This window comes from Bubalus bubalis, chromosome 12, assembly GCF_019923935.1.
Source record: "Bubalus bubalis isolate 160015118507 breed Murrah chromosome 12, NDDB_SH_1, whole genome shotgun sequence".
NCBI lineage: Eukaryota > Metazoa > Chordata > Mammalia > Artiodactyla > Bovidae > Bubalus > Bubalus bubalis.
In genome coordinates, this window is record NC_059168.1 from 102,717,200 (window position 1) to 102,735,030 (window position 17,831).

The window sequence follows — 17,831 nt, forward strand, 5'->3', positions numbered from 1 at the left end:
GATGGGGGCGGGTCAGATGCTGACCAGCCGCCCCTCCTGCCCCAGAGGCGGGCAGGGTCAGCCGCGCAGGCACCCTCACCCATGAAGCGCCCAGAGGCCCCCAGCGCCCTGAGAGCGCCTCCCACCGTGGAACCCTGCCCCCGGGGGGGTGGTCTTTGGGATTTGGGGGGTTTTTTAGCATTTGAAGAGCCTGGTCCCCGGATCTCAGGGTCTCAGGATTAGGCTGTTCCGCAGATGGGACGCGGAGGGACCACTGCTCCGTCCCTCGCGCGGTTCCCGGCGTGGCCAGCAGGGGGCGCGCCCGCACCGGCGCCGAAACCATCCCTAGAACAGGATTTTTTTTTTTTAATCCCACCCCCACCGAAATCAGAGAAGTGTTTCAGGGCACAGCGCTGGGAGAGGGGTGGAGGGGAAGAAGTCTCCTGTCGCTCCCGGTGTGTCCCTTGCCTCCCAGTCGCCGCCGCCAGCCCAATGCCGCTTCCCGACAGGGTGCACAGGGGTCCAGGAGATGTCTACAGAGGGGCACAAGGTGGGGGCCACACCAACCGGACCTTCGTGTTCGACGACGGCCAGTGCGCCCCCAGGTACGGTCTGCCGGGCCCCCCCACCCCGCATGCGGAGGGACCCCAGATGGAGTTCATGCCACCCTCCCAGGACCCCTCATCCTCAGAATCCCCACTTCCCTAGGCCGCCTGCCCCTCTACCCCCATCCTTCCCCCCCACCCCCACCACCACGGTGAGCTTACCTCCCTACTGAGCCTGGGGAGCGTGGGGGAGAGGGCTGCCCCTCGAGGCCGTGTGGCAGCACGCTGGGCACTTACACTCAGATCACCAGCAGGTGCCCAGACTGCTGTCTGTCTGTCTGCACCGTTGATGGAGGGTGGCCACGGCGTGGCCAGGCTTACATACATCTCCCAGGCACCGGGAGGCACAGATCCTGCAGGCAGGAAGCTGGGATGCCCTCTGTGCCAGAGGGGCCGGGCACTGTGCCGGCCTCCCAGCCCCCTCTCTGGTCTGGCCTGGGGGAGGAGCCTGTGGGATGGCCTGGCCCAGGCCAGAAAGATCTGGGGGGAAGTGGGGTTCCCCTGCTTCCCAGGGGCAGCTCCTCCTAGGAAGAGCCCCGTGTGGGGCGTGGGGTGTGGGGTGCAGGCAGGCAGGCTGTCAGACGAAGGGCAGGGGTGGGGTCTGGTCCCGTGGTGCTCGCTGGCCGGTCACTTCTCTGTCCACATGTGTGAGGAGAGGGCCGACTAGCAGGGCCTTCCAGGGGGGCCGAGAGGTGACCTTCCCGGTACGTCCATGGTGCCACATGGCCCCTGGTGACCAGCACCAAGGGCACAGCGCTGGCGGGGGCCCCGGAAGGGCAGAGCAGTGACCATCCCGAGGGGCTTTGCCCCAGGGCCCTTTCCTGGGACTCTCCCCCGACCCCACCAGCCCCCAGAGGGTCGGCACTCACAGGTACTCCTCACCCTCGGCCAGGAGCCACACTCCAGGTCAGCCACAGCCACTGCCCGGCGTGAGCCTCCCCAGCTCAGCAGCACCCTGGCCTCTGGCTCCCACTCTGTCTGCCGTTCTAAGGCCAGAGAAGGGGTGGACACCTGGTTCAAGGCCAAGCGCTGTGGCCATTTTCTGTGGGACTCAGTTTCCCCGCTTGTCAAGTAAGGAATGGAGCGGATGGTCTTGAAGGGAGGGCCGTGTGTGCTGAGTGACCAGGGTCGGGAGCGGAGGCTTCTTGCCACATGTCCAGGGTCAGGGTGGTCCCTCGGCAGGGTCAGTACCAGCCTGGCACCTGTGGGGTCCTGGGGGCACAGCCTGGGGCCAGTGCTCTGAGAGCAGGCCGCCCGGTGGAGTCCTTGGGAAGCAAAATTAACCCCATGAAGTAGACACAGTCTGGACCTCCCCTGGGTCGCTCTGAGGGTCAACCAGGTAACATCCATCAGGTGCAGAGTAGGTGACCCCGAGAGGGGTCTTGCACCATCACGGTCTGACTGCCCCTCTGCCCATCTCCCTGCTTGGAAGGGTGTCACCCATCTTCCTGGTGACCAATGTCCCACTCCTCCCGCTGTCCTGGACGGCCTGCTGCAGACAAGGTTGGGGCTGTGTCCTGAGGTCTAGGCGGGGTGGGCTTAGTCCGCCGGATGCCTCCGTCTCCCCCGGACAGTGCCCGTCCCCTGGCCAGAGCTGGCCTCTGTCCCTGCAGGATTCCCAGTTGTGCTGCAGGCATCTGGGGTGGCGGCCAGAGCCGAGGGCACGTCAGGCGGGCCAGGTGGGGACCCCCGCTGGGAAGGTCAGGCCGGGTGAGGGGGAAGCCTGGCTGGGCTGCAGTGGGGCCTGTGGCCAAGGCCAGCAGCTCAGGGAGATGGGCTTCAGCTCTGAGAGAGGAGGTGGGGGAGGGTGCGGGTGGGGAGTGGGGGGCATTTCACCCCCATCTGACCTCCGGCCCTGCCTGGTCCCCGGGCTGCCCCCAGGCTGTGAGGCCTGGTATGGGGGGTCCCAGGAGGACTCCAGGCCGCAGGAGTCCTGGCCCTGGTGCCTGGTTCCCTGTCTGAACCCCGGGGCCTCCCCTCTGTGCCCAGGGGTCCCCTGCCTCGGCTGTCCCCCATGGTCCCTGGGCACTGTCCTTCCAGCCCTGCTCCGTCCCCAGGTCCTGACATCTCTGCCCTGCAGGTGGGAGAGGGAGTGGCTGGGGCACCCCCAGCTGCCCCAGAGCTGGCCGGTGCCCGCCTCTTGCCAGCAGCCTTAGGGCGCTGCTTGCGTCCAGGTGCCGGTCTCTGTCACCCGTGTCCTTATGCCTGGCTCTGCCCACCATCCATGTGGGTGTCCCAGCCTGTCTGAGAGCCTGACTAACCCTGAGTTACGCTGGCACGGCAGGGGTCAAGCCTTGTTAGCACAACTTCCCCTCTCCTTGGAGGGTTTCCTGACTGAACTCCCCCCAGGGCCAATGTGGGACCCTCTGGGCCCTGATGCAGAGGGCACGGATCCAGGGCTGGCATCCCGCCAGGGTCCATGTCTGGCTGGAGGTCCAGGCCAGCCCTCCAGGCCCATATTAGGGAGCCGTGCCTGCAGGGCAGCAGGAAGTGGCCGAGATTCTGTGGGAAAAGGCCTGAGGTCCAACGCAGCCCTGTATAGCCAGAGAGCCGGCTTCCTGGTGTAGGGGCTGGAAGGAACTCGGGGGTCTGCCTTTGGCCACAGCTCGGGTGGGCAGAGGTGAGTGAGACGGGGATGGGGGGTGGTGCCTGCACAGGGCTCTGCTTGTGTCCAGATGTGGCTGCGGGTGTCACCGTGTCCTCACGCCTGGCTCTGACCACTGTCCACATGGGTGTCCCGGCCTGTCTGAAAGTGAAAGTCACTCAGTTGTGTCCGACTCTTTGTGAGTCCATGGACTATACACTCCATGGAATTGTCCAGGCCAAAATACTGGAGTGGGTAGCCTTTCCCTTCTCCAGGGTATCTTCCCGACCCAGGATTCGAACCAGGGTCTCCTGCATTGCAGGCAGATTCTTTACCGACTGAGCTACCAGGGAGGCCTGTCTGAGAGTCTGACTAACCCTGAGTTACCCTGCGCGGCGGGAGTCCAGCCTTGTTAGCACAACTTCCCCTCTTCTCAGAGGGTCTTGTGACTGAACTGTGACCTCTCCCCTGAGGTTTCTCATTCCATCTCCACGGCCGTGGGGCTTCGCCGGCTGTTCCCGGGTGCGTGCAGTCTCTGGGTGGAGTCTGCAGACAGTGCGGCCCAGGAGCAGCGCCTGATGACACGGGTGTTTTTAAAGGAGTCGTGGGGACTCCCAGGCTGTGTGCTCGGGTGGGCCAGCCACGTTTGCCAAAACCTCTTCCTCCTGCGGAGCCGGGGGATGGGCACGTCTGGCCCGTACCAGCTGCCGGCAAGTTCAAACTTGAGATAGAAGGCCCGCTCCGGACTGCGGTTCCTGGGAAGGCCTGTCCCAGGAGGTCTGCCCTGTGCTTTGGACTTCCCACTGAGGGGTGTGTTCCTGGGTCCCTCCTGCAGTCTCTGTGGCTGTGGTCAGCTTGTCCTTCATGGGCCAATGAGGCCCGGAAACCACCCTGCGGTGCCAGCCTTGCAGGCCTGGATGCTGCCCGCATGTTGACAATGACGTGACCAGAAACCCCGCTCCTGCTTCCACCCCGAGACAGGCCCCGCCTGGGCCTTCAGCCGCTTTCACAGAGACCCGGATTCCGGGCTGGAGGCCGCTGCTGGACGCCTCTTGGCAGGTGTCTGATCTTGGGAAAAGCTCAGAGTCTCAAACCAGAGGAAGAGGCCCCAGCTGCCGGGTGAACGCAGAATTTAACCCCGTCTGGCAGACACGGGAGCCCCTAGGGTGTGGGGAGTGGGAGCCCCAACATGTTGGCAGGTTGGAGGAGGGGGGCAAGGAAGCCAGCAGGGATCAGATTCTCAGGAACTCAGGGCTCTAAGGAGAGGGCCCTGTGTTATGAGGTGTCCTGTTTGGGCAGGGTGTCCCCATCTGGGCCCCAGCCCCCAGACGAGGCCCAGGCGCCCCTGCAGGCCATGCCAGCCGTGGGGCCTAGGGCTCAGCAGGAACACAGCGGTGCCTCCTGCAGCCATGGGAACGGGGCAGGCAGGGCAGCTTTCCACCTGCAGGTGGACCCCAGCCGCTCAGTCCAGGCCTGTCTGTGGTCCCCCCAACATCCGCCCCCACCAGCAGCCACCCTACATCCAGCCAGGGGACAGGCAGCCAGGTGGTGAGTGCTGGGCCTGTGATCTGGATGTGCACACACTGCCTGGCACCGAGGGGCCTGGGCACGCCGCGACCACTCGGGACTTGCAGCAGGGGCCCTCCACAGAGGCAGGCCCCAGTCCAGGTGGGCGGCCGGGCAGGGTGGGCGCTGCAGTCCCCATGGCTTCTGCTTCCCCGTGTCCTGAGGGTGGGCCCGAGGCTTGGGGAAGGCCAGGGAGCAGGGAGGTGATGGACATGCCCGAGGCCCCGTGTCTACAGGGATGCCAGGCCCCTCCTCCTGTCCCCTGGGCTTGCTTGGCGCACAGGAGAAGCTGCTAGGAGGAGTCTCTTTGGTGGCTCCAGAGCTTGAACTCGGCTCAATGATGTGTTTTGAGCTTTCAACTTTGGATTCTGATATCCCTCAGAGTGGGTGGTGAGCGGCCATCCTCAGCGTTGACTCGAAGCCCCCTCCCCTAGTGAGAGGGTGGATATTTCCCGGAGACCGCCCCCCTCCCCCCACAACCACCACCAGCTGCTGGGCAGCTTGAGCAGCTCTGGCTTTTTAATTACAGGACAGAGGAAGCACTTAGCTTTTCTGTCGTGGTCAGCAGAGAGTGGCGGCGGCTTTCTGCTTCCCTGGGCACCGAGCCCAGAGCTCGACTGCCCTCCACCTCCCTGGTGGTGCTGCAGGGTCGAGGACTCTCCTGGGTGCTGGGCAGTGTGAACATGTGGGGGTACACACACACATGTGTGTGTGTGCATGCACATTGTGTGTTCATCTGCACATCTGTGTGCACACACCAGTCCATGCACACCTCTGCACATGCACACACCCGCCATCCCTGTCGGTCATGGCTCTCCAGTGTTGAAGGATGCATCTTAGAAAAAGAACCACATCCTTGAGCCACTGGGGCATCCGTCAGTCACACTGTGGGTCGACCTGAGCATTCCAAGCCGTCTGGACTCCTGCCTAGAGGAGCCTGGGTAGGAGGGACATTGTCCCAGGAGGTCGTATGCCCCTCCTCCCTAGAGACCCGCCCAGGGGCTGCGCTCCAGCCCAGTGACGTGTGGGGGAAGCAGGTGGTCCCTAGCTCTTCTCAGGTCCAATAACTTGAGTCCCGCTCAGTATGTCTCCTGGTGCAGCACCGAGGATGAGGCGCAGGCCTGAATCCCCGCCCCACCCCAGCTCCCTGGAACTGTCCCCATGCGGTGGGGACAGCCTACACATGTGGTGTGAGCCAGACCTGCAGAGCAAGCCTGTCTCCCTGGGGTTCTCTTGGAGCGGACTGTGTTCACAGGACGATATGTCCTCCATCGCGAACGTCCGGGCCGTCCAAGGCGTCATTGTGAGGCGGGGTGGGGGCCCAGTGTCCCTGGGGTAGATGAAGGGTCCCAGGCAGAGGCTTGGAGTTAAGTCCCCCCGGCCCTGTTACGGTACTCGCTGGTCTGTCTCCTAATGACCAGGAAGGCGGGAAGCCCTTCACACGTGTAGAGCTGGACTTCTGTGGCGTCTCCTGAGTGGCCACCTCTCTGTCCTTTGCCTCTTCTTGCCCATCTGTCTTTCCTGGGTGACTTCCGGGCATCCAGGCACTGACCTGATTTCTGTCACTGCTCTTCCCTGCCATTGTTTCTTTAAACGGAAGTGTCTTGTTCCCACGTAGCATGTATACGTCTGGTCTGCTAAACGATAGGCCTTCTCCACCGCAGACATCTCTGCTCTGTGTTCTCTTCTGGTCTCCTCCTCGGTTTGGGGCTGAAAAGTGGGTTTTTCCTTATAGCTGATGGCTGGCCAGATGGCATCGCCCCGAGGGTCTCTGGGCTCCGGGGCTGGGCCTGCCTGGATAGCTGAGTTCCTTCACTTCTCTGCGTCTCTGTTTCCCCATCAGCAAAATGAGGGGACGCCAACCCCACCACCCAGGACGCCGTGAGCATCCCATGAGTGGCCCTCGTTCCAACCCCAGCCCAGAGTGGCTGCTTCCCTCCCTAGATCGCCTGCCTCTCGTCCTGAATTCCCCTCCTCTGTGTCCTCTCTCATGCCAAGCTCCAGCCAGTCCCTCTGCTGAGGCTATAAATTAGCCCTGACAGCTGGCAAGGCCCGCCCCTTCTCTGTTTTGCTCTCACACCCGTCCTGGCCGTCTTGTGTATTTATTCTTCAGTGTAAATCTTGGAAACGGTTTGTCAGACTTGAAGTGGCTGTGTGCTGATTGACTTTTTCCCCGCATCTGGGGAAGGGACTGTCGAGGGCTGGGAGCGCGACCTCCTCCCACCGTTAGATGGTGCCGGGGAGCGGTGGGCGGCCTCTCCGAGCGACCCTGTAGGCCCAGGGAGAATGGGGCAGGAACTCCCTCTCGTGATGCTGTGGCCGCCTCGTTGCTCCTGCCCTCGCTTCATACATTTGGCGCTCTCTGGTTTGGTGGCCTTGTTAGAAGCTCTCATTTGTTCTGATCGGTTTCAGTTGACTCTTGGGGTTTTGAAGCAAATGGGGATGCTGCTGCTGACGACAGAAAGAGCCCCTGTCTTCCTCCTCTCACACCTCCCTTCATTTCCCTCCTGGGTGGGCACCCAGGAGGCCCGTTGGGCCTGTTGCAGCGGACAGTCTTGTGTTCCCCCTGGAGTGGGAATGGCCCCAGGATTCCACTGTTGATTTTGCTAATCAAATTAAGGACATTTCCCTCTATATCTAATTTTACTAACAGATTTGGGGTCTTAACAGATCCTTTTTCTGTAATTGCTCACAAAATCATATAGATTTTCCCCTTTAATTCCTTGGCGTTGTGAAGTACATCACACTTGGGTAAATCCTGGATGCTGGTGGTATAGTGTTGTAATGCCCTCCTGGTTCCACTTACTAACAGTTTACTTAGGATTTTTGCACTTAGAGCCTTCAGGGAGGTCTCCTCGTATGTATCAATACCTTGTGTTGTCTGCACCTGACTTTGGTGATGGGATTAGGTCCATTTAGGGAAATGAACAAAGTCACTTGTTTCTTTCTGTGCTTTGGCATGGTTTGACTGAGGTGGCAAACTTAGGCAACCACCAGGGCCTGGTGCCTTTGGTGGGAGAAGGAGGTTTTTGACCACTTTACCCTCCTCAGTCGTGCTTAACTCCTTGACCACTCAGGGTGGGGGAGGAGGGATTTGGGAGGGGAGAGAAGTGGAAGTCCTGCCCCTCAGAGGGATGCCCCTTGGCCACCTGTGGGTATCGTGTGCGTGCCAAGCCGCTTCAGTTGTGTCTGACTCTTTGTGACCCCATGGACTGTAGCCCTCCAGGCTCCTCTGTGCATGGGATTCTCCAGGCTCCTCTGTGCATGGGATTCTCCAAGCAAGAATACTGGAGTGGGTTGCCATGCCCTCCTCCAGGGGATCTTCCCAGCCTGGGGATCAAACCTGCATCTCCTGTATCTCCTGCGTTGGCAGGCGGGTTCTTTACCACCACTATCACCTGGAAAGCCCTGGTGGGAAACAGCTGTGGCCCAGGCTGTCTGTCCCCTGGGGCCAGAGGGTCAGGGTGCCCGAGCTCATGTGCCCCAAACTGGGAGGTGACTTCCTGCTCTGTGTGTGCTGGGAGTGAGCTTCCTATCGCCTTGGCCTCCCTGGTCAGCATCCCAAAAGGCCCCCAAAGGGGCCTCCTGCTGAACTGGGGAGATGGGGAGGGGGAGCTGGCCGTCCTAGGAACCTGACACTTGGGGTCAGGGCCTTTGTCCACAGGAACTTGGCCAAACAACTGGCTCACCAGCCCCAAATTAAAAACTGACATGGATTACACACAATGACCACCTCAAACTTGCTGTCTCATTCCATCTCAGCCATCGTCTCATAACGGTAAAAGGCTTCAGAATATTCATTTACGAAAGAAGAAACTGAGGCTCAGAGGGTTCAAGTGACTTCCCTGGGGCCACCCACCATGGACTAAAGGGGCAGGACTGAGCCCTGCTCAGTCATCAGGACCCTGGGCAGCTTCCTGGGCCTGGCAGGTTAATGTCGAGGGGACTTAAGAGTCCCCCAAGGCCTTGTCTGGGAGAGGGGTGCTCTGCCCTGGCTCCGGGGAGTGGGGGGCAGTGAGTCCCGCGATGAAGTTCCACGTCTTGTCCTGAGGGCAGTTGAGGGCCAGGGAGATGGATGCCTTCTTTATGCCATGGAAGCCCTGCGTTCTGTGTAGCCATCAGACAGAAAAGACATTGGGCGTGGTTTGGGGATCCTGGACTTCCTTCCCGGGTCCTCTGCCCCTCAGTCACTCCGCGAGGAGGAGGGGAAAGGGACGACGAGGAGGCACAGGTGGCCCGCTCTCGCCCCACCTGGACCATCCCAGCTGTGGGAGGGCAGGCATGGGCGGGGACAGGACCCCCAAGACCCACATGCCTGGAAGCTCTCAGTGACACAAGCCTTCAGGCTTAGAGATAGGCCTTGAGCAGGCCCCTGGACACGGGGAGCAGCTGCCCGGCCACGTCCCTCCTACGAGGGGCACCGTTCCAGGAGCCCTGGGGCCTGGCCCTCGGCCAGCACAACAATCACTCAGGCTCGTGTGGGCTTTCAGCTCTGTTGGGGCAACAAGGCAGGAAACCGCGAGGCCTGTGGGGCGTCTGCTCCCCACTGCGTGCGCCCTCCAGGCTCTGGTGTCCCGGCCACACCACAAGGGAGGAGGGGCCGCATTCCCGGTCACCCCCGGAGGCCACACGGTGGGGCGGGAACCTGGCCTTCTGACTCCTGGCATAATGTCCCCCCGCCTTCCACCTCACCATGTTCTCCCGAGGCAGAGACCCTGCTGTATCCGGGTCTCAAGGCCAGGATATGAGAGAAAACCCGAAACAGGTCAAAGTGGAGGAGGGGTCAAAGGCAGCCATGCCCGGGGAGCTCTGGGGTTCTGCCATTGAAAGAGGCGGTCAGCAAGAAAGGGGCAAAAGCAAGAAAACACAACCCCAACCTCCTGCCACATGGCTCCCCCGCCTGCCTGCACCTCCCCACAGCCCCACCAGTTTGTGACTAAGGAAAAACATGCAGCCACACTGATGCAATTAGGAAAATGTTGTTTTACAAACACTGCCAGATCCTTGGGGTTGACCCTGTGACCCGGAGAACAGCACACAGGCATGCTGGGCCCACAAGGCCCCTCGCAGCCTGGGCCCGGGATGGCCCTTGAGCAGCTCCTGAAGCCGTGGGATGAGGGGCTGACGCCTGCCTGCCACTTGTCCAGGGGTCGGGACGCGTGGGCTAGGGGCTCAGTGGGGTTCCCAGGGAATGCACCTGCCCTTCCTGCCTAGAGGAGGGAGAGGAGGGGACCAGAGTGCCTGCCACCCACCCCCGCCCCCAACGTGGACCTCGTGCTCCAGGTGAGTGGCCTGGCCTCCCAGCCTCTTGCACAGCTTGTCCATGAGTTTTCAGTTTGGGAATGAGTGTGGTCAGTGGAGCCCTGCACCTGCCCGGGGCAGAGCCAGACTTCTCCCTCCAACTCCTGCCCCTTGGCAGGGACGGGCCTCACAGGGCAGAGAACCTCCCACCCCGTGCCCTCCAGCTGGTCTGCCGTCGAGGGAGTGCCTCTGAAGGTCCCAAGAGGCCCATTCATGGGTCCACCACCAAAGGGTCCCAGCTGATATACCGCACCCCCTCCGAGGGTCTTGATTCTTAGAAGAGCAGGGTGAGGGCTCAGCCCAGCGGGTGGAGGCTGCAGGGAGAGAATTCCACCTCCCCACCACGGGCTGAGGGCACCACCAAGGGGTGGACTGGGGCTGGGCTCACCTGGCGGGAGCTGGGGGTCTGCCCTAGCCTCCCACCTGCAGTGGTGGCCGCGCCTCCCCTGCCCGCCTGTGCCGTGGAGGTAAGGTTCCCCAGGGCATTCAGTTAATGCTATGCAGCTGCCCTGCTGTGTCCAGCACCCACTGGGTGATGACGAGGCGTGGGGGCTGGCGAGCAAGCCTCTGTGTGGTGGGCAGAGAGGTCCTGATGAGGCTGTCGCCCCAGGAGGTTAGGAACTGGGAGCCGTGGTGCTTGAGGGTGACCGCAGCCAAAATTCACCTGGATGTGGGGTGGGGGCGGGAAGGGGCAGGTGCCCCAGGAGACAAATGTTTGGGAGGCTGCAGACCACCAAGGGCCCTCGCAGTTTACCTGGTCTGATCCCATTCCTCTGCTCTGTCCTGCCAGGTGGGGACAGGGGCTTCTGGCCCCAGAGTCCTGGCGATACTGGGCAAAGGGCAGTTGGGGGCCCAGAGGGATCATGCCGTCCCCACTGCCACCCCCTCCCAGGTTCTGATCCCACCTGAGCCTCTTGGCTCCATGGAGACTGCAGACAAGGGCCTCTTCTTAAGCCTCCTTGTCATGCGCACCCCACCGCCCCTGGCCCAAGCCCAGCAGCCTGAGGGTCTGGAAGTGGGGGTCTTTGACGGGAAGATGAGTGTTCTGGATCCTGAGGAAAGCTGAGTAGGCAGTCTATGTGGGGGTTGCTGGGAGGGCTTCCGTGGCCCTGGTGGGAGTCCAGGGGTGGGGTGAGTGCCCGCCTCTGATGTGGGCAGTGGTGAAGCTCCCCCACACCCTGAAGGTGCTTTGCAGTGGGCTTCACAGCCCTGCAGGGGCAGGGGTGCAGTGGCCCGGGCTGTGCTGCGCGGCCAGGCTCGTGGGGATGGGGGGCGCTGCGCGGGCAGGGCGGGCCGGGGGAGGCGGGGCCGTGCGGGCCAGGAGGGCCGGGGGCGCTGGGCGCGGGCGGGCGCGGGCGCGGGCTGAGGGGGCGCTGGCGTGTGCCCGCAGGCAGCCCGGCGCCGAGGACGGCGGCCGCGGGGACGGCGCGCGCCTGGACACCGCCGGCCTCAAGATGAGCGACCTGGACTCGGAGGTGCTGCCCTTGCCTCCGCGGTACCGCTTCCGGGACCTGCTGCTGGGCGACCAGTCCTTCCAGAACGACGACAGGTAGAGAGGGCGCGGGGTGGGGTCGGCGCGCGGAGCTGTCCGCGGTGCTGAAGGCCGCTGGTGCGCCCGCGACCCGCGCCCTTCAACTTTCCCGGGCTTCCGCGACCGGAGAAGTTTGGTTTGGGGGGGTGGGGGAGGTGGGAAGCATCTTCCTGGGAGGGTCCTGGAAGGTGGAACGGGATGCTCTGTGCTGGGCAGTCGCCCCAGAGACCGAATCTCAGGCTTCCCTCCCCGGGTCTGCCCACAGGCCCCCAGCCCCTCTAGCAGCTCTGCGGACTTTGGACACAAGCCAGGGCCGGAAGCGCTCCGTCTTGGAGCCCCGCGGGCTGGCTGAGGACTGGCGTCCTCCAGACGCTGGCTCTGGTCATTTATTATTAATCGGGGGATATATGTCCTTCAAGCTCATGCCGTGGTCACTTACCAAGGTTGACAACATACCCTAGCCTCAGATTATCCTGGGGCGGGGTAGGGGGGAGACAGCAAAAAGCAAAATAAACTTGAGTCTTTCGGCAAAGGACCAACAAAATGAGCCCTTGGAAATAATTCATGTGCTGAGGGGGCTGGCAGGAAGCTGGGAGAAATGTTGCTTTTCTCTGCCTTTTCCCCAAATAGCTGTCTCAGTAAACACCCAGCACTTTAGCTCTGTCAGCCTCAAGGGAGGTGCTTCTATGCCTGCAGGGACTCACACTGGAGCCTGAGGGACTTCGGACGGAACCGCTTCCCTTGTAGTGTGTTGGGGGCGGTGGCCTGGTATCTGCGGGTCTCCTTCCCCACCCAGCCCTGAACCGGGGTCGCGAATCTGCAGTGTTCCCCTCACGATGCAGTGATTCGAGTTAGCACACAAAGTCCATGAGGTTGAAAATTGTCAGGACAAAGATGGGGCTTTCAGAATAATCCACTGCTGAAACTGCAGCTGGGAGAGAAATCAGGCTTGTGAATGAGGCCAGGACGTAAGGACTATGCATGAGGCTTGTGGAAAATGAGTTTGAAATCTGCTCTGCCTGCTGGCAACAGAACATCTTTCCAGACCTCAGATGGCATTCGCTTGCATTCCCTGGGTAGAATCGGGAGGAGAGCTGGAACCCAAGGACTTCACCCACTTAGACCAGTAGGTGTGAGCCCAGCAGAGGGGCTTTTTAAGGCCATGTAGTTTTGTCTTGTCAGACTGAGTGCAGAAGTGATAGGTAAATCCACCCCAGGTGGATCACATGCCCAGGTGAAGAGTTCACCTAGCTCTCAGTGTGGGCAGAGGTGGAGGAGGGCAGGGCCGGGGCTTCCCTAAGCTGAGCACAAGCTCAGCACCTTCCTGAGTCAGCACCAGCCCCTCCCTGCCTGCTCCACTGGGACTGTTATTTCTCTAAAACAGCAGCCCCGGAGGTTCTTTCCATGTCGGGCAGGAAACAACATCCATCTCCTGAGTGGGCCTGGGGCCTCCGAATGCTCCAGAAATGCCTGTGACTGCAGCTGACGTAATTGCAGTGACGCATCCCTCGGATTTCAGGAGTGGATGGCAGGTCCTCGCCTTCAGCCGAGGGTGGCTTGTGTCTGCCTGGAGGAAACTATCCCTGTCCCCTGGGACCTGGGAGGCTGGCACTGAAACCCCCACTATGTTCTGGACCCTACAACTTGGGTTTTTTTTTATCGTGATAAAATACACAAAACCTAAAATATAGAGTGAAGTTTGGTAACTTTACATCATCACCAGTATGTACTTCCAGAGCATTCCATCACCCCAGGGGGGAACCTGGTCCCCATGGGCAGTCCCACCCCCTGACTCCTGGCAAAACCCCAGTCTCCATCCTCCTTGGCCTTGTTTTCAGGGTGAAATCCTCCTGTGTGCTGGGCCCAGGGACCTCCTGCTTGTGTGCATGTGGTGTTTGGAGACCTGCTGTGTGTGCACATATATACACACGTGCGTGTGTATGTGTGTGAATCCTGCAGAGGAAAGACCCCTGTGGTCCCCGGGTGGGCATGGAGACCTTGCACTGGTGTCTGCAGGACTGGCTGGCCCTGGGGGTGTCACCGAGAAAGAGGGGGAGCATGGCCTCTGCCAGGCTGTTGGGGGAAGGGCCCCTTGCCCACCCCACAGAGGAGCACAGGGCCTGGGTGCAGTAGGCTGGCCCTTGCAACAGCCAGGGGGCCCACAGGAGGGGCAGGGGCTGCTGGTTTGCACAAGGTGATTCTGCTCCTGTTCCCCATGGGGGCTGGAGGGGGTTGAGGCATGGTGCTGTCCTCACCGAGTACCAGCCTTGAGGGGCAGGGGCATGAGTCAGTGGGGGAACTGGAAGGGGCCAGTCCTCCGAGCAGGCAGCTCAGGGAGTCCCCCCCCCCCCCACCCCGGAGGAGTTTCTCTGTCTCAAACCTTTGCCCAAAGGCAGCTACGGGTCTTGCCTCTCATGAACCCCTTGTGCTCACAGGTCTCATGGGGGCAGGCAGTGCCAGAAACCAGCTTGGGGTTCCTGGGGGGGTCCTGAGATCACCTGAGCCCCCCATCTTGAAGACCACGTGTGTGGAGACCCCTCCCTCCCTCAACTCCCTCTCTTGCTCGGTGCCTGTGGCCCCCACCCCCATCACTGGTCCCAGAGTGGAGGACCTGACCTGCGGGGGCCCCTGCAGGTGTGTGGAGAGGTGGTAAGGTGTGTCCTGGGCGGGGGAGACGGGAGCAGGCACTGGGTCCGAGAGGCTGGAGGCCAAGAAGGCCAGCCTGACTGTCCAGCTGGGCCAGGTGCACTAATCAGGTGCTGGGGGGCTCAGGCAGGCATCCATGTGCCCCGGGAACAGCCCCCCAGGGCACGGGGTGGGCCTAGGACAGGCTCCTGGGGCTGCAGGAGGAGGGTGAAGGCTGCAGGTGAGTCAGCACTGCCGGGGGGGCGGTGCGCGTCGTGGGTCTGGGGAGGTGAGCTGTGGCCTCTCTGCAGCACGGGCGGGGGCGCAGGGCAGGGTGCAGCAGGGCTCAGTGCAGGGCTCCCTGCCCCCTGGCGTGCCCCTGGGTCCCTGCTGCCTGGCTCCTCTCCAGGCCCCACTCACTTGGCCCAGGGCAGCCTCTGCGGGCTGAGCGGGGGCGCTGCTGCCCGACTCCTGGCAGGCTGTGAGTGGGCGGGCAGGGCTGTGGGCTTCCTGTTCTCCAGGGGAATAAAGCCACAGCCGTGAGTCACCAGAGCCTCACACGCTGCGGCCTTGGCGGGGAGGAGGGGCTCAGCCCACATGGCGAAGGAGTCGCACCCCCACGGCCCCCCGCCTCTCCTGGTGGGGAGGGGCAACCAAGGAGGTGAGCAGAGCCAGGACTGGCACGCCTTCCGGGGGCAGCCAGGTTCCCAGGGGACCCTCCTCACGGCCTCTAAGCCAGATCTCAGGACTCCTGGGGAGCAGGGCTCTGGGCAGAAGGGCACCTGGACCCTCCAAGGCCTGGAGCTTGGGGCTCCCTGCCGTGTCCCGGGACAGCTCACTGCGCCTTCATCCCAGGAGCCAAAGGGCAGCTCCGGGTCCCCTCCTGAGCGCCCGGGGCGCCTGGTCCTGAGGGCCAGACTCAGGGGTCTGAGGGCCACCCGCGCGGCTCAGGGCCTGCAGGCCTGGCCAGGTGGCGCGCCTTCCCAGCCCGCCTGCCCCTGCCCCTGTCCCTCCTCCTCAGAGGGCTGACGACAGCCTGGCCTGGAAAGGGCAGCAGTGCAGAGGTTGGAAAAGCGCTTTTCAGGCGGGGCTTGGGCCACTGGCAGCGTTCTGCCCTGTCCTGGTCTGTAACTTGGACGCAAGGTACCAGCGCCCTCCCCCAGCTCGGGGAGATGCCCTGTAGGGGGCAGGGGCCAAACAGGGCTGTCACACCGCAGGCTCATCTCCAACAAGCGGCAGAATCCACAAAGGGCTGGGGTGGGCATAACCGCAGCTGAGCTGGGGCGGCCAGGTGGGCTCCTGGCCTGCGTGCCGTCGCCAGCTGCCTGTCCAGCTGGGACCCGGCCTGGCCTGCGGGGACCCCTCACCACCGTGGGAGGTTCTGTCAGGGTCCACGCCCCCCTTGCTCCCAGACATCTAGTGGGGGACGGGCGGGGGTGTGCACCTCTCCTGGGCGGGTGCTGGCCTCCTGCAAGGAGGTGAGGAGGCTGGGGCTCAAGGGGTCAGAGCACTGCCCGGAAGGGCCGGTCCCATGTTTCCCTAAGCTCCTCTGACAACAGCCTGACCGCCCCTGTGAAGTTGAGCAACACTCTGTTGTTCACACAAGCCGAAGCACACAAGAGACAGGCCCGCCCTGCGGGGAGCCTGGGGGAGACCTGCAGACCGACCCCCGCCCCATCCTGCAGGGGCCACCTTTGGCAGCTGTGGCCCCCAGGCTGGCTGCAGGGAGGGGCAGGCAGGGCTCAGGGTTGGGGTCTCTGCGAGAGGGGCGCCCCCTCCGCCCCTCTTCCTCAGCTGAGCAGAAGTGGATCCGCAGCCTGGGCTCCGGGGGTGGGGCACTGAGGGGCAAAGCCAGGCCCCTCCAGTAGAGGAAGGTCCCGCAGGGCCTCCATGTGCTAAGTCGCTTCAGTCGTGTCAGACTCTCTGCAACCCCATGGACTGTAGCCCAGGCTCCTCTGTCCATGGGATTCTCCAGGCAAGAATACTGAAGTGGGTTGCCATTTCCTTTTCTAGGGCATCTTCCTAACCCAGGAATTGAACCCACATCTCTTAATGTCTTGTGCATTGGCAGGTGGGTTCTTTACCACTAGCACTGCCTGGGAAGCCCTGTGCAGGGGAGTCAAGGTGGGGACGGGGGTCTCAAGGAGCAGCCTGCCCTTCGAGCCCTCACCTGCAGTTGCTAAAACAGCAGTCTCCAGCGGGGCTGCAGACTGCTGCAAGCCGGGCATGACGGGGGAAGGGGTGGGGGAACTTGAGAAGCAGCCTTGGGTGCTGAAGTGCAGGAGGGGCACCTTCGCCTGCACCATTCGGCTCTACCTGGGTCTGCCCCCCACCCCGTGTCCTGATCACCACCACACGTGTCCCGTTCTCCACTCCCACCTCCCCATCGTCCCTCCACCATCCCGCCTGTTTCCCCACTCCGACTCAGCCCCAGCCTGCAGACAGGAACAGCCAGCCCCGCCCCTGCTGCCTGGCTTTCCTTGGGAGGGAGCTCTGCCGGGTGCTCTGCTTCTCCAGGGTGCCCCAGCCCCTCCTTGGCTCTCTGAGACCCTCCAGGACAGTTAGCTGGGAGTCTGGGCTGGGCCGGCCGCAGGCTCCCCAAAGTCACACAGCTAGTTTCTGCATGGGCAGCTTTGGGAGGGGTTGGGGCACCGTCACCTGTCTTTCAGGGGTGCTCTGGGGACCCTGGGGTAGCCCCTGCCTTGAGGGCCTGGAGAGGACCCCACTGGACCCCAGGTTCCTCAGGAGAGATGCAAGGGCTGGGCTTTGACAGGGGATCTGGTGAAGCCAAGGGCCACCTGCCCCAGGCTCTCCCCTCACCCCAGATCCACGAGGTCCACCTGGGGTCCCTGGGGTCCTTGAGCCTGGAAGACCCCTAAGACCCTTCCAAGCGGGCTTGTGTCAGAACTGGAGCCTTTCTGGGTGGTGCATTCCCCGGGGGTAGGCGCCTAGGGCAGTGCAGGGATTCGGGGACAGGCCCTGTGTTTAGGACAGCAGGTGGTGGACTCTGCCCAGGAGGCCAGGGTTTCGAGGCCCAGGGAGTCACAGCTGGGCACAGGCCAGCCCCCAGCCCAGCACCTGGAGCTAATTCAACTTGGTGTTCCAAGAGAGCACCCAGGTCCAGAGAGGAGGTGTGACCCCCACCCCCGTGGCTCCCTGGAGAGGGTGGGGGTGGGGATAGCCTGGGGGCAGCAGGATTGAGGGGGTGCTGTGCTTAGTCGCTCAGTTGTATCCAACTCTTTGTGACCCCATGGACCATAGCCTGCCGGGCTCCTCTGTCCATGGGGATTCTCCAGGCAAGAAAATTGGAGTGGGCTGCCATTCTCTTCTCCAGGGGATCTTCTCAACCTAGGGATCGAACCTGGGTCTCCTGAGTTGCAGGTGGATTCTTTACCATCTGAGTCATCAGGGAAGCCCATTCAGAGGGGAGGGACACCATTCTGTGCTGGCTCCTGCAGGGCCCAGGACCTTCCTGAGGACCCGAGAGGGCAAGCACTTGTAGGGGTCTCACTGCTTGGGGGCAGGGGCTGTTCAGGGAGGAGGTGGGGGCCATGGGGGACGATGTTGACCTCTGAGCATCCCTTGACCTGCCTGTGCAGCCTCTGGTCCCTGGGATGGAGGACTGGAGGGGTCACAGAGA

At 62.6% G+C, this 17,831-nt stretch overlaps 1 protein-coding gene across 7 annotated transcripts in view; it reads left to right on the top strand.

Moving 5' to 3' along the window:
* The first annotated feature begins 363 nt into the window (after window positions 1-363).
* Window positions 364-17,831, top strand: part of KCNT1 (potassium sodium-activated channel subfamily T member 1) — a 78,740-nt gene continuing 61,272 nt past the window's right edge. For 4 of the 7 annotated variants that reach the window (XM_045162371.1, XM_045162372.1, XM_045162375.1 and 1 more), the window contains exons 1-2: window positions 364-584; window positions 11,426-11,584. In XM_045162371.1, the coding sequence (XP_045018306.1) occupies window positions 472-584; window positions 11,426-11,584 (272 nt within the window). In that variant the 5' untranslated portion in view covers window positions 364-471. Of the gene's footprint in view, window positions 585-9,783; window positions 10,018-11,425; window positions 11,585-17,831 lie in introns of those variants that run through there. The other 3 variants (XM_045162374.1, XM_045162376.1, XM_045162377.1) reach the window with 2 other exon arrangements.